Source organism: Teleopsis dalmanni, chromosome 2, assembly GCF_002237135.1.
Source record: "Teleopsis dalmanni isolate 2A chromosome 2, ASM223713v2, whole genome shotgun sequence".
Taxonomy (NCBI): Eukaryota; Metazoa; Arthropoda; class Insecta; order Diptera; family Diopsidae; genus Teleopsis; species Teleopsis dalmanni.
In genome coordinates, this window is record NC_051847.1 from 229,752,350 (window position 1) to 229,769,368 (window position 17,019).

The window sequence follows — 17,019 nt, forward strand, 5'->3', positions numbered from 1 at the left end:
TTTAATATAGAAACAAAAAAAAAACGCAGATACAAATAGAAATCAGATACAAATCTTAAATCAATAAAACATCAATTCAGTATATAATTTCGATTTTATATAAAAAATTATTTTGAAATTGCTTTTTGTGCTCAATCAATAAAGCTTAACTGTGAGAAAAAATATATTAAATAAAACATATATAAACGCAAAAGTTTATAGAAAAATACAATTGAAAAGAAAATTAATATAAATTGCACATAAAATTGAAAAGATATACTTATACAAAAGCAAAAATCTTGCAAAAAATAATAATGAAAACTTAGCTAATTAATTTATTATATAATGAAACAAGCGATTTAGCTTTAAGTCAAAATATATATACATACTTGGAATAAAAATTTAATACATATATATATATATATATATATATATATATATAAATACAAAAAATATTTACGTAGTTTGTAAAGTTAGAAAATTTTTTTCGAATTAGTAACTTTATTATACTAAATTAAAAATTCCAATTTTTTAAAATATAAAAAATACATATTAAATGCATCGAATTTTCTATGAAAACATTTATTTACACATGAACCGAAATCATTAAATTTTACTAAAAAATTCTAAAAAACTAAAAAAAGTAAAAACAAATCTGGTTTTGGAATTTGGGGAAGAATTTTAAAATTGATTTGTTTTTCAATTTCTTGTAGATTTTACAAAATTAAGAAACAAAAATAGGATGGAACAAAATAATTTAATACATGGAAATAAATATTTGAACTATTATAACACTCTTTCTTTGAATTTCGGAAAAAAAATTAACTTATAAATAAAATTAAACACATATAAATGATTCTTTTACAAACCAAAAAATGCTTTAATTTAAAAGACGATCCGATATACAATTTGTGTAAAAAGTACACTTAATTAAAATAAAATAATTTTTATACATATAGTGCAATAGCGATAATAAACCTTATGCAAAAAATTTAGAAATATTAAACTAAAACCGAACTTTCTTAAAATGACCCCTTCCCTTCTTATGCTGTGTTATTTAAAACTTTTTCGCTATATATAAGCTAACATACATCATTCGTATATTAAGACATAACATATTGTATCATTTTTTGCTATGAAAATGAATGTTAAAAAATATAAATTCAGTTTATAAACACAATATAACATAATTATTTATTGATATTCATATATTAGTGAAAATTTAAATGGTAATAACACAAACACACAAAAAAAAATTAATTACATTTTTTCAGTTTCTTGCTTTTAACAAGCAACTTTCATATATCATATAAACTCTGTTTTTATATGTAGAAAATATATTTTGTTAAGTAAAAATAATTACACAATTTAAAAGTTACACACAACCAAAACTTTACAAGAAAATTTTATTACATACATATATATATTACTAAAAAAATATATAATAAAAAAAATTCTTATATATTTAAACAGAAATTATGAAGACGCCGCAATTTATATATTTAAAATCATTTTAATAGACAAAAATTATATTATTAAAACTATTTAAATTATATTATCATATAAACTTTAAATAAAATAAACCTTAAATAAAATATATTGCAACTCTGTTTCAATTCATATACAGTACGCGCTCAGTTATGTGAACTAATTCAGATAGAGCAAGTTCACATAATCGAAATGTTCACCTAATCAAAATTTTTTTTTTTAAGTTTTTTTCCTAATTTTATTAATAAAAAATACTTTATATGAATACAATCTTTAGTAACACTTGTTATCCAGGTATTTTTTTAATTGATCATAATCCACTGGAAACAAAAACTTTTTAAAGCATCTTGACTTTGCTGCTTTTCCCACAAACGCCAGATGCATTTGTGCAGGCTAAAAATGTAAGGCGCGCTTTTTCAGCTTTCGCCCAGGTGTACCTGTTTCATGTTTGCAAGCCAAAGTTTTAGAAGGAAGCATTTTCCAAAAAATACTTGGCTCGTCTGCATTATAGATATGATCTTCTTTTGAGTTCTGCGCTTTTATTAACGAATTAAAAGTGCTTTTAAAGGGATTCACAAGATGAGAACTCGAAGGTAACTTAACCCCTGAAATTTTTAGAAGCTTTATTCCAAATCTTCGCTAAACTCCTAAACCCATCCATCACTGGGGAAAAAATATTCTTTTCTTTTAATATGTTTTTTATCTCCTTTGCTTTTGTTTTCAATATTTCACGAGAGACTGGAAGACTTCTACTTCGTTGTGCACAGAACCACTCATATAATTTTGCCGCGATTTAGGCATCTCTTCGAATTTCAAAGTTTTACTTTTAGAACCAGCCACATAATTGTCTGTGGTATCTAAATCTTTTTTTATTTTTTTTTTATCGCACTAACTGAAGATTTTGATATGTAGTATTTTTTTGAAATCGATGTAACCGATGATCAACTTTCGGTTCCAAGAACGGCCGGGTCTACGTCCCGGAGCCACTCGTCAAAGACGACCAAGTGCCGTTCGACCACCCCCAAAGGGACTACACAAGCAGGTATGTGTTTGTTTGACATATGTCGTTTATATGTGTTTTTCCCACTAAGAAGCAAGTTCCGGCCATCTTGCTTCTTATGTTACTTCTAATGGCCGGTATTGAATCTAATCCTGGTCCTGTCATACCAGCAATTTCAAAATGGCACTGCTCTGTCTGCAACAATATTATCAGCAGAAACCAAACATCTGTTAGGTGCAACAGTTGCAATAACTGGTGCCACCTTCGAAACTGTTCAGGTTTGCATAGCCATACCGATTGGAACTCTGCCTTTAGAGGAGCTTGTTGTCCAACTTCTCCTCCAGTTAGAATATCTACATCTTCTTCAAACACTGTCAGCCCGTTTCCAATCAATGCCATCCAATCTCCCCCCATGGCATCCCCTTTGTCTACTAATTGGCTATGCACAGTTTGCAATCGCGCAATCTCTGGGAACACCATATCTGTACGTTGCAATTCCTGTAATGGATGGTGCCACCTTAGACCTTGCTCTGGATTACGCTCTCATCATGGTTGGAATTCAAATTTCGTTGGCACTTGTTGCCAACCTCCACCTATAATTCCACCGCAAAACCGCTCACTCTCTCAACGCACAAGTGTTGTCTCAACTATTAACAGATCTTCTCCTCTTAAAATTCTACAGTTTAACTGCAATGGCCTTAGAGGAAAGATTTCTGAAATCGCAGCATTCATGACTTCAAATAACATCGCAGTTGCTGCACTGCAAGAGACAAAACTTCTGCCCAACTCCACCCTCTCGCCCCCATCAGGTTTCACCCTTATACGTAAGGACCGCCCTAGGGGAGCTGGAGGTGGAGTTGCCTTTATGTTGAGAGATTCATTATCACACAGTGAGCTAATGTTATCCTCGTCGAATGACGAATATTTAGAGGTAATAGGGTTGAAAATTTTCATTGGTAGGTCTTCTAAATTCATAGAAGTCGTCAACATTTACCTGCCACCCAACTCTAGCTGCCCACCGCAGCACTCCCCAAATATTTCTCAATTTTTCGAAGGGGACTCACGTTTTGTATTGGGTGATTTGAATGCGCATCATGATCTGTGGTTTTCTAACCTACCAACCGATCAGAGGGGTTTACAATTGGCTGCCCAAATTGATGATTCTTCTTTTGGTGTACTAAACGAAGATTCACCAACAAGGGTAACGCCAACTTGCTCTAGCTCTCCTGATGTCAGCCTCGCCAGCCCTAGGCTGCTCGCTGCCTCGAATTGGAGTGCGGAAATAGCTCTAAGCTCAGACCACACTCCCATTATTATCTCAATTCCATCGTTCGAGGTTTACTGCGAAGCTGACAAGAAAACCTTCAGAAATTTCAAAAAAGCGAACTGGGCCCTATTCAAAGACATTTCAGAACGCGACTTCGGTAATATTTCTCTGTCCTCTGATTTAAACAAGGCAGAGATACAATTCCGCAGCATTATTATCAAATCAGCTGCCACAGCCGTTCCTGCAGGTAGGATCAAAATAATAAGGCCAAATTTTCCTAGTGACGCTGTGCCCCTTGCCGAAGAACGCGATAATCTTCGTAGATTAGACCCAGCTAATCCTCGCATAGCTACCCTGAACAGTAACATCCGTAAATTGGTAGACGAACATCGCCTTAATAAATGGAAGGAACATTTAGATAATTGCGACTCCCAAAATGGTAAATTGTGGACTACCATTAAAGCATTATCTAATCCTTCACGTCCTAATAACAAAGCGATAACTTTTAATGGGATCACCTTCCCAGATCCCAAGCATTGCGCACAACAATTTTGTCAGCTTTTCGTGCCCAATGCCTCTGCTTCCCATGCTATTCGCAGACAGACTCGCGCTTTTCGGAAACCACATTCCGGCGACACCACGCTGTTTTCCCCGGATGATGTAAATAACGTGATCAGACACGCCAAAGCCTCGAAAGCGCTTGGGCCTGATGGCATTTCAATGCTCATGCTCAAGCACCTCGGGCCCATCGGTCTTTCAGTTCTGACACATATTTTGAACACCTCCATCTGTTCTCACATCATCCCTAATATATGGAAGACTGGTAGAATTATCCCATTGCTGAAGCCGGGCAAACCGGCTGGCCTAGGTGAATCATATAGACCAATCTCGCTCTTGTCTCCAGTAGCCAAAGTTCTGGAGTCGCTAGTCCTAAAACAGATTTCTCCCTATATTCACCTAGCTCCCCATCAGCATGGATTTAGAAAACGTCACAGTACAACCTCTGCTCTTTGTGAGATCACTTCCCAAATCACTAATGGAGTAAATCAAAGTCGCCCGTGCGAACGCACGGTGCTGTTAGGTCTAGATCTTGCGAAAGCATTTGACACAGTCTCCCATAGCACCTTGCTAAATGATCTGGCTGAAACATCTATCCCTGACATCATTAAACGATGGCTCTGCAATTATCTCATTGGCAGATCATCTTTTGTTGATTTTAGAGATAAGATGTCGAAAGCCAGAAAATTAAAACAAGGTGTGCCCCAAGGCAGCGTTCTTTCACCGATCCTTTTCAATCTATACATGTCTAAGCTCCCGGACCCTCCTGAGGGAGTCAGAGTCATAACGTATGCTGACGATTGCACAATCTTTGCGACAGGCCAGGACCCTTCTATATTGTGCAATAAATTAAATGCATACCTTCCTAATATAGCATCTTTCTTGGCTGATAGAAATCTTCACCTATCTCCAAGCAAATCTTCTGCTACCCTCTTTACTTCCTGGACTAAAGAGATTTCTATGACTCTGCCCATTAATATCGGTGAATTCAGGATTCCTACAACCACCAAACCTAAAATCCTGGGTGTCGTTCTCGACAGTATGTTGACCTTCTCCGCACATGCTTCATCCTTGTGCAGCCGATTGAAATCTCGCAATAATGTATTAAAAGCTCTCGCCGGGTGCTCTTGGGGTAAGGACAAAGAAACCCTGCTGAGCACATACAAACCAATAGGTCGTCCTATTGCGGCCTATGCAGCTCCAGTATGGACCCCGCAACTCTGCGAGACGCAATGGAATAATATCCAAACTTGTCAAAACACAGCATTGCGAATTGCAACTGGCTGCCATCGTATGTCGCATGTTGACCATCTTCATGCGGAATCAAAGTTGCTTCTTGTAAAAGAGCACAATCAACTGCTGTCCAAACAATTTTTACTCGCGTGCCACACAGATGGTCATCCAAATGGCGTCATGGCTAGTAGAGCCCTCCCTCCACGTTGCATCCGTCGATCACTTACCAACTTCAATATCGACCAATATTGCAATGGAGCTTACATCAGTGAGGTCGAATACAAACGTGGACTTATAGCACTCCACACGGATGCAGTATCTTCTTCGAGACCTAGGTTGGCTCCCAACAAGGTCCTCAATAGGCCTCCGCCTAACATTTCCCAGGATGAACGTAATCTGCCTCGTACGGCAAGAACTGTCCTATCTCAATTGAGATCAGGATATAGCCATGTGCTTAACAGTTACTTGTCACGTATTAATACGTCCATTCCTAATGTGTGCCCAAACTGCAGCTCCACGCCCCATGACGTCGCCCATCTGTTTTCTTGCCCCAACGCACACACCAATCTTGGTCCAATCGACCTTTGGACTCGTCCCCTTGAAGTTGCTAGGTTTCTTCGACTGGATCCTGGTTAGGTTCAAATTACTCCCACCCCTCCCCTTTCCCTCATCCCAACACCCACTCCCACCTTTTCCATTCCTTATTCCCATGTATTCGTCTTGTAATCCTTACATGTTATCTGCTTTCAGGTCCCGGCGGGCTACAACAACAACAACAACAACATGATCAACTTTCTAAATTTCTAATCAAGTCACATAACGATCACATAATGTTAAAACTTTTTGCGGCATTGTGATGTCGACTGATAAAGGCAGAAATTGATTTCTGGCTTTTGGAAAAAGCCTATGCAGTATAACATTAATTGCAAAAGTAAATAAGAAAAAACAAAAAAAATACAACAAAGTAACTGTTTCATCAGAATGCTGGGGCCTAGAAATTGTAATAACATTATAACAAAAACGAAATATGAACATCTTTTAAGATAAATTATATTATTTGTAAGCCTTAGAAGAAAAAAATAAAACCAAGAATACAAATTTTTAGTTGTTCATATAATTGAATTATTACCTTGTTCACTCTATGGAATATCACGTGTTAAATTTTTCGGCGATTTTTTTGTTCACATAATGGGATGTTTACTTAATCGAGTATTCACATAACCGAGTATTCCCTAAGATATAACATACAATAGCACTTCTATAAACAACCCACACTTCAAACTATGCAAGTTAATGTTCATTAACTGTTTATCCGCCTCTGGATGTAGCTGCCGTACATGTGTTTTTTACCTTCAAAGTCTTTTATAATCATCTGCTGCAAGAAGACAAGAAAAAATCTCACATATTTTCTCTCAAAAATAATTGTTTTACTCCTTTTTACACATTTTCGATTGCCTTTAGGTACATTCGTATACACGAGTAGTATCACAGCTAGTAGAGGGCATCTTTCCGCCATACATACTAATATAATACGCTCTTTGAGAAGGTGTTAGTCTATGCTATACCTTCATAGCATAAACCAGTAAACTGTGTCACGATTTAATCTATCTATACCTAATGTATGTTGTAAGTTTACTCCATCGCCTATCTCTTCAATTGGCTTACACCAAACACAAATCTGAACTAAAATCACAAGCGTGCTGGATCTCGATACTGGTTAAACTCAACCTCCCATTCTTTCCTGCTAAAAGAACGAATTTAAAAAACATATCTGTAATTAATGAAGGCACTTTATTAAATGCAAATTGACAATGCAAAATATAGAAAGTTTAAACATAATTGGCTATATGAAACATTACATTACAAAAATAATACAATACATTTAAAAGTACTATCGATACGATACTGATTTGTTTTAGAGTAATGCTTAATTCTAGTCAGTAACTTAGCTTACATTTGGCTAGAGCTAGAGCTTATCGAATAATTAAGTATGTAAAGCATTTATGAATACAGTCATAAATTCCTAGCACCGTGTTGCACATAAAAACGTTATATGTGCAAATTATTTTCTGATCAATTATAGCTTGCAATTGAAGTAATCAATGCTATTATTAGTAACGTTATTACTAAACCTAAGTAATTCTGATCAATTACATTTATATTAACGTAATTGTAATTAATTTAAAATTAATTTGTAATATAATTCAGTTGTGCTGTACGTATACGTATTACAGGTAATTCTTATAAATTCTAGTATCACTCCGTGGCAAATCAGTTAGCTTACTATGAACTGTTTAAATCTTCAATGCCAGACTCATTGTGCTTTATATTGTAACTATATTTAGCAGTTTGTAATAGTGCAGCAGATGTAGCTGTACCAGTTTTGTCTACTAGTTCTCTTAAATAGCCGTTGGGATTTTGTAGAAGCTCATACGGATGTCCTAACTCCACAGCCTGCCCTGCATCCATCACTAACACCCGATCACTATCCATTACTGTATGTAATCGATGAGCGATTGTTAGCACTGTGCAGTCAGCGAACTTGGAGCGTATAGTTTTTTGGATAAGTTTGTCAGTTCTACAAATAAAATGATTAATATATGTAGCAGTTTATAATGGTTGATGTTCATTTATATAAATACTTACTCTGGGTCCACATTTGCGGTAGCTTCGTCCATTATCAATATACGATTTTTCCTTAATATAGCTCGTGCCAGACAAACCAGTTGTCTTTGCCCCACACTGAAATTTGAACCACCATCATACATTCTGCAATCTAAGCCACCAATCAACGTTGAAACGTGGCCACGCATTTCCACATCAGACAGCGCCTTCCACATTTCTGCATCACTGCGTTCATCCAATGGATCTAAATTATAGCGCAAAGTACCTGAGAAAAGAACTGGATCTTGTGGTATAATCGAAATTTTACTACGTAAATCATGTAGGCCCATATTTTCAATATTGACATCATCAATGCGAATTAAACCTTCATTGCAGGCCAATCTAAATAATGATTGTATTATTGATGATTTACCAGCACCTGTGCGTCCAACAATACCAATTTTTTCACGACACTCAATCGTGAAATTTAAATCTTTAAGTACATAAACATCATTGGGCGAATATTTTAACTTAAAATCACTGAATTCAATACGTCCTTTATTAGGCCAATCACCTTTTGGCTTAAATTTCTCAGCAGTTTCCAGTGGCGGCTCTGATGGTTGGTCCATGTATTCAATAATACGTTCCACACTAGTCATTTCATTTTCCAACTCAGCGGTTTGTCGCAAACCCCACTGGCACATACCAATCATTGTTGTAGAGTGTAATATAGCCAAGCCAACATCTCCACTGTTGAACTCTTTGCCCAACAACAGAAAACTAAAGGTTACTGCTGAAATATATAAGACGCATACAATATCAGACCAAAGGGCAAATGCGCGAGTACAAGATAAGAACAGGAACCAAGCGGAGGTATTAGCATTTTGATAATCATGAAACTCTGTTTCTAGTGCAGATTCAGCCTCCAAGGCACGTATAGTAACTAGACCCTGAAATGTCTGATTTGTAAGTGAATAAACAGGACTGCGCGCTGCAAAATAAATCATTTACAACACATATATACATTTTAGTATTATTATTACTTACTTATTGACTCTATGCGCTTAACGCTTCGACTAGTGTTAACGTAAAGATATCTCAGCATTACTAGGCATCCTATGATTACAATCGCAGGGACTAAAAGCCAATAGTTGGCAACAGCAACAATTATTAAAACTCCAGAAACATCAATGGCAAACTAAAATAAAAATAATATTTATAACAATCTGACTTCTAAGAACAACAAAATAAATATCTCTAATAATATGTCTAATAATTCTAAACACGACCATTAAAAATCATAAAAGACTAAAAACTGAATATCATCAAATAACATAGTATGTGCACTTACTGAGAAACAATCAAATAATGTGTGCGGCATATCTGTATCTACTGTGCGTATATCCTTCGAGAATCGGTTCAGAATGCGACCGGAAGAGTTCGTATTGAAGAAGTACATACTAGCTCTTGTAATACCACGGAACAAACGATCATGTAACTTTAACGAAATTCGTAAGCACATTCTAAAGAAACCGAATGTACGCATCAAATGTATAATCAGAGTGGCTCCTAATATAATTGAGTAAAATATGATTAGTTCTTGTCGTTTTTCGTCCTCATTATCAATTTTTCTAATAGTAACATTGGAAATTATATCTGTCTCATTTTCCACGCTAAATGTATGCATTGTAGATGGTAGTGTTGTGTTGAAAGTGGAATTTTCTTCTCCTTCGGTCCAAAGAACTGATTTTGGTTGAATAGATTCATCAACAAGTGCTACTTTTTCTTCCCATATAACCCTATCAAGAAAAATTAGTTAGTATCTACCATAATTAAAAATTTAAAAAAATCATTTTAATTTACCAGCGTGATAAGAAATAATCTACTCCAGTTAACATAAAACGAGTACAGATAAACAAGCCCACGATTACTAATAAAATAATGTTGCTTTCTAGTGCCTTAAAATATGACATATATACACTAAATTTCACAGATCCGACAGCCTGCATTTCCTTGTTAGCATCTTCAGCAGGTTGTTCTCCTGGCTTTAGAAGTTTCTGATGGTGTTCCATACTTTTCTCCGAATCACTTCGACTTATATGACTACCTACACTAACAGCATCATCCCCTCCTTCCTCGTGCGTTTGCTCTAAAAATTGAAACTGTTTCGATTTTTGTAATTCTTGGTAGCTACCTTGCGCAACAAGACTGCCAGAACTCATTAACAGCAACTGTTCTACATCAAATAAATACTGCAGTTGATGTGTTACAAGTATACGGATTTTACCCGAAAGAAAATCAGTAATACAACGCTCAAAGATATGTTTACCAACATGAGTATCTACTGCCGACAATGGATCATCTAATAAGTATATATCAGCTTTTCGGTATACAGCACGTGCCAAACTAACACGTGCCTTTTGGCCCCCACTTAAACTCACACCGCGTTCTCCTACAATGGTTAGATCTCCACGAGGAAATAGCTCTAAATCTCTTTCGAGTGCACAAACTTTTAGTACACGGTTATATCGTCGCTCGTTATAATCTTCAACGAAAACAATATTATCGCGAATAGTGCCTTCAAAAACCCATGGCTCTTGGGCGGCATACGATATTTTTCCATGTACTAATGCTTCACCGGAATCGATTTTTACTTCCCCGAGCAGTACATTCAAAAAGGTGGATTTGCCACAACCTACTGGTCCTACCACAGCTGCTAAAGTTTGATCCTTAATTTCAACATTAAAATCTTTTAAGGCGGCGTTTCCTTCACCACCATTATTTTCCCAAGTAGCTGAAACATTGCGCAATACAACGCACTTGTTTTCACTCTTCGGTTGAAAATCGCGTACACAAATAGTTTTTGGAATAATTTTCTGCATTGAGGTACCATTAAACTTCTTCTCTGAATCGCCATTCTTAACGATACCATCTACTTTGTCTTCTTCAAGTTTAGTTCCTTTTGTATACACAGTATCATCCTTCGACTTTTCTCTTTTTAATGGTGCCTCAGCTTCGTTACCATCTAACAAGAACTCTTTAGTACGACGAGCAGATACACAAGCTTCTGCAATAAATGTAATGGCAAGTGGCCAAAAGTGCACCATTGAATCGTTTAGCATGTTAAAGTAGGAAGAGACTGTGTAAACTCGTTGTGCTGTAAGTGTGTCTCCCAAGTACACATAAGACACCAAAGCCAAAAATACTGAAAGCGGTGAAATCATTGAAGTACAACTGAGCGCTGCATGTATGTATGCTGTACCACGAATGGCACGTACTTCTTTTAAGCGCACTTCGGCAATAACCTTAGCAAAAGATTTCTCCCATGCATACATCTTAATTACCTGGATACCTTGTATAATTTCATTCATTAGCTTAACACGCAGATCAGTACGTTCTGCTGTTTTCTGACGATAGTAAGCAGCTTTTTTTGCCGCCCAAGCTTGAAGCGGTATAAAACTAAGCATAAAACATATAGCTATAACTGCTGAGACACCAATTTCACGATACATCAAATAACCAATAAGCAACGATTCCGCTGGACCTTTCCAAACATCATGTAAAAAGCATAAAGCTACATCAAAACGACCCAAATCGTTTGAAAGTATGTTGATGGCCCGACCTCGTAGTCCATCGTTACTTGCGCAGGTAGAGATTTGTTGACACTTCTTATATATTAAACCAGAGAGCCCCAACCGAATTTTCGTTCCGACTTGAAATATGTAAAATATAAAAGGATGAAATGACAGCACCGGTACAATTGAGCACACAACGATGCCAATAGCGTAAAGATATGCATCTGATTCGGTAATAGTGGTTTGACCTGTAGCAAAATAAGAGACGAGTCCTCCTAGGAAAAGCGGTTGCAGCGCTCTAGAAATAAAATTCATTTAATTTAGTTAAAATCAAAAAATTAATGTATGACTCAAAATATTACTTACTTCGTGACAGATTCACAAAGTGAATACATAATACCCAATGGTAAAAATATTGAGCCATACGCTCGTATAATCACACGTATTACACTCGGATTTTTACGTTTCTGTTCTTCCTCCCACAAGACTGAAAACTTTGTAGTTACTCGTTCACTATCTAAATCTTTACGGTGCTGATATAAGTCTTCCTCTTCAAGTGGTCCTTGCAAACCCTTATGAAATATTTTTCTCATCCACCTAAAATTGAAATATAAAAGTAATATATTATAGCAACTGCCAATTGAAACAATGCTATTTAGTTAGTCTCAAGAAAGGAAGGGTCCACTTCACGTAATCAGTCGTCGCCAGCGACAAACAACTGCCATTCAAAACCTCCCAAAAGGACTTCGGGACCCAGCGGGTCACAACAACAAGAACATGCTATTTAGATACTATATATGATTGGCTTCTCCTGAATCACTTGTTCACTTCACATTGGATGAGAATAGAAAACATTTAATAATAATATAACAAATAGACTGTTGTTGTCATTGTTAACCGAACTAGATTCTCAACGAACATAGCAAACATATCAAACATATCTGCGAAAGTAATATAAGGAATCGCAAAAGAATAGCCAATAAATTTAGAAGTAAGTGAGAGAGCGTAGGAATTTATGGTGAAAAAGGATTAAAGTTTAACTTTTGCTTTTTTTGATTGTTTTGAAACACTTTTGAATATGTATCTGTGCGCCATTTACTTAAATATTAAATTTAGTTATTTAAAACTAGATTAAAATATCATTAAATAGCAGGGACCGTAACCCTTATCATTAAAAAAACAAAAATCAACTAATAACTCTTATCATTCGCATTTTAAAATAAAACTCAAAAAATAATAATTAAATTTGCTTTATACAATAATTTTTAAAAATAATTATTATCATATGCTTTTTATTTTCCGATGCAGAAATAACTCTTACACTCTGCTTATTATTTTAAAATGCACAAAAACTGTTATTTTTACCTTAAAAATATAAAAATCAGGAATAACTTTTATTTTTAAAAACAAAATATCGCTTACACGGCGTGCCTGATATATTTAAAAATGAAAATATAAAATGCATTTTGCATGTAAGATAGTTGTTTTTGTAATTTTATATTATATAACATATTATAATCTATTATATTATAAATCAGTTGTTTTTAAACAACACAATATGTATTCGAAGGCACATGCACTAAAAACAAACGCAAGTTTTAATCTATTAAAAAATTACCGATTAAAACAAAAGTTTGTAATATCTCTAGGTAATTGCCCTAGGAGACTTAGACAGTCACCAATAATAACCGTTCAGAGGTTATCAGCTTAGGAAACAAGGATACACTTTAAGTCATAACGGTTATACGAAAACTATTAGAGTAAGATAAGATTAAATATGGCAATATCAGTCATTTAATACTAAATTCCAACTATATAACATGCATTACAACATTACCATAAGATAGACGGAGTATCAGGCGAAAGACCAAGATTGGATTTAATACTCATCATAAGAGATAATATTGTTTAGTCTACACGGCGAGTTTTTCAAAATGTAAATTTCTCTATTTCAAACATTTATGTGGATTTTTCAAATTGACTGATATATTCAACGTTAAAGAAATTTATGTTGAATGGTATTAAAGGTTTAAAAGAACTTGGTTTAAAAGAAAATAACAATAAAATACTACTTTTAAATCTTTAAAGTTCTAATTTAACAATCGCAGCTTATCTAAATTAGCTACATATAATGGAATTATAAAAACCTGCACTAATGAATTATATTTATTCCGAATTAAATGAAATTTAAAGAAAACTATAGTAAAAGGTTATTGTTAAAGATCTAGGTAAAGATCGCCAGATCTTAGCCATTTCTTTTAGTGATGAAATAAGAAAAGGTTATATCCGCATCATCGACAGTTTTAAAATAATTATATGTATTTATTAATAAATTAAGTATGAGAAAAAAAAATTGCAAACTGATCTTAGTTCTCCTACACATAATGTATAAAAAATTTCAAATTAAACTATAAATTTAAAAGATAAAATAATAAATTCATGGAATAAAAATTATACCAATACTTTTTTACTTTTTATACTCTTGCATACATATTGTATATATATATATGTATAGGTTTGTCAAATCAATTAAATATGGATTTACATTGGACTATCAGAAAACAGCAGTTTCTCTAAACGATCAGATTTTAATTGGTTTGTAATTTAAGCAAATTAATTGAATGCTTTCATTGTTAAGAATAAAATCTGTAAAGCGTAAAATTCTTGGTAAATTAATGTGATATTTATTTCAATGTATACTTTTATCAATAATATTCTTATTAGTTTAATACATAGTTTCTATAGAAGTACATATACATATACAGATTAAATTTTTAAGCTGGTACTCAATTACTCGTATATATATATTTCTTTATTCAGTTTAATACGTGCATCAATAATAATTATGTTAAAATAGTTTTAATAAATTTCAAGGACGATTTTGCTTATCGTCAAAACTTCTTATCTTGCCGTTATTACATCAGCTATATTCTAACTTACTAATTTGAACGCTGACAGTGATAAGAATATTTAATAATATTTAATAGATAATTATTATAACAAAACGTAGACTTTTACTTTCATGTGCATTTTTTTTGAAGTTACAGTATTTAGTAAACTTTAAATAAAATAAATCTTCTCAACATTTACTTAAGTAATTCACATACTCAAAAAATATCGCATTGCACATAAATTGCTATATTAAACTAAATTCATATCCATTTCCAAAAAAAACAAACCTAACTTCACTATGCAGGCAGTCATAAACATAATTCAAACTGCTGCTTTACAGCAGCAAAAATAAAAGGATAAATATAAAGTGTCAACTAACAGCATTAAAAGTCGAAAAAAAATTAGCAAAACAATCTACTATCTGTTTCAACAACCCACCTACATCGTTTATATATAAACATAAAAACCAAAACTAAAATGCAGAAAAATGAATTGATGTTCACACTTTCGTAGACAGACTTAATTAGCATTAAGTTTAATTAAAGACATTTACAATATTTATCTATTATCTATGTTCTATAATTCGAAATTTGACACTCGAGCAGAATCACTGTAACTGTTGTAGTCTGGATAGTCTGGAAAAGACTGCTTAGCACAAATTTCCGGCAAACTTCAGAGTTATGATAGGCATTTAGTCAAAAAGGATAATATGAACACCATATTAAAGCGAGCACCTAAAAACAACAGATCAATAGACATTTTTTGTGGAATTTTTTTTCCTCCGTAACTTAACATAATCTTACAGCGACCAAAAGTTATTCAAAAAAAAAAAGACAAAAAAGTTATTTTCACAGACTAACTAATACTAATTATACATCACCAAAGAACAAAGAACTCTATTAATAAATTAATTTTCGATTCTTCTGGGAATACTAATTAAAGTTTCTTTTTTTTAAGACATGATCTTTTCATATATTCAGATGACCAAGTCCCACTCATAACAAGATATGTACAATTAGAACTAATATTTTATAGGAAAGCTAATATAGAACCTAAACGGAATTATTAGAAATAGAGATCAAATCAATAGATATTTTTATATCCCGTAAAATCCTGTAACAGTAAAAAAAATAGCTAATAAATTATAGCTATATTCCACTAATATGACCACATATTTAAGCATATCATCTATTTAAATATTATCTTAAGTTATGAATGAATTCACTTGAACCAAACTGATCATTTCCATATCACCAATTAATCATAACGAAGATGATTTCTTTTTCTGTTTTCTTACCAGAAACTCCATCTCGAAAATATATTAGCGGTTGAGTAGGGATTCTTTGGGCGTTCAATTTTTCTTCTAGTCCGATTCATGTTAAATTTCTTTATTTACAGTTACGTTTGGTTATGATAAACCAAAAATGTAGTAATAAATTCGAAGTTCAAGAAATCAAGATAACCGACACGAGCACCACTCAATATGGTAAATGCAACAAAAATTTTTAAAATCGTGAATAACAGTAAATAGCAATGCAAAAAATTTACAATATTTTTTCAATGTTACAACAAAACTTTATAGACAATGTACGGTAATTACGCGTACTCGTTCTCGTATTCGTACAACAGAAATTATTTTCAAATAATTCCTTATGCTTGGCACAGCACTCGTAATTGTAATTATGAACAAATAATTTATATAAAAAATCCACCCAATTCTATTCTGTTGTAAATGAATGTTTTTGTTTTATGACGTCACGGACTTGTCCACGAGCGATTTGAAAATATTTAACACAAAAATTAATCACGATTTCACATTCTTTACGCGAAAAACCAAAAACAAAACTAAAAAAATCTATAAGCGGCCCAAACCAGACGCAACAAAACTCAATACCAAAATGTGCACAACCTTGCTGTTGCCATAATATATGAGCAACTTTTCAACTCAAACTTCTTACAAATAAAGTGCTTTGTGTAATTCATTACACAAGTGTGATTGCGCTAAAATCACTAATTCTTCATTAACTATCAAAGCAAATGTCAATGAAGACATTTGTTGTGTGTTGAAAATACTGTAAAATAAACAATTAATTAAATATTTAATTACAAAATATAATAAATTATTAACACTAATCCATGAGAAGGTGACAAACTGGTGATAGCTGGATCATTTAAATTTTGTGTATTTATACAAAATAGTAGTGGCAACACTGTTAATAACGCTCATCAGTGTGTTGAACACTCAGAACTGTTTGAACTCTCGCTTGTTGTGAAATTATTTTGTATGATAAAACAAACATCTTTGCAAATTGTTGTTGGGCTTTATTGCTGTAAACAGAGATATTTTTTATTCCGGGCATAGATTATTAAATCTTAACTCTGAATTTCATAACAGAAAGCAATATAAAATTCAGTGATCAAAA

General features: G+C 33.6%; 1 protein-coding gene across 1 annotated transcript; it reads right to left on the minus strand.

Annotated features, from left to right (window-relative positions):
* Positions 1-7,769: 7,769 nt before the first annotated feature.
* LOC119678421 (probable multidrug resistance-associated protein lethal(2)03659) lies at positions 7,770-12,270 on the minus strand (the record flags this gene model as incomplete). Its single annotated transcript, XM_038090237.1, has 6 exons — positions 7,770-8,103; positions 8,172-9,120; positions 9,177-9,327; positions 9,481-9,928; positions 9,993-12,002; positions 12,071-12,270. Coding segments are annotated over 6 exons (4,053 nt in total), but the record flags the coding sequence as incomplete, so codon positions are not given.
* Positions 12,271-17,019: the final 4,749 nt, after the last annotated feature.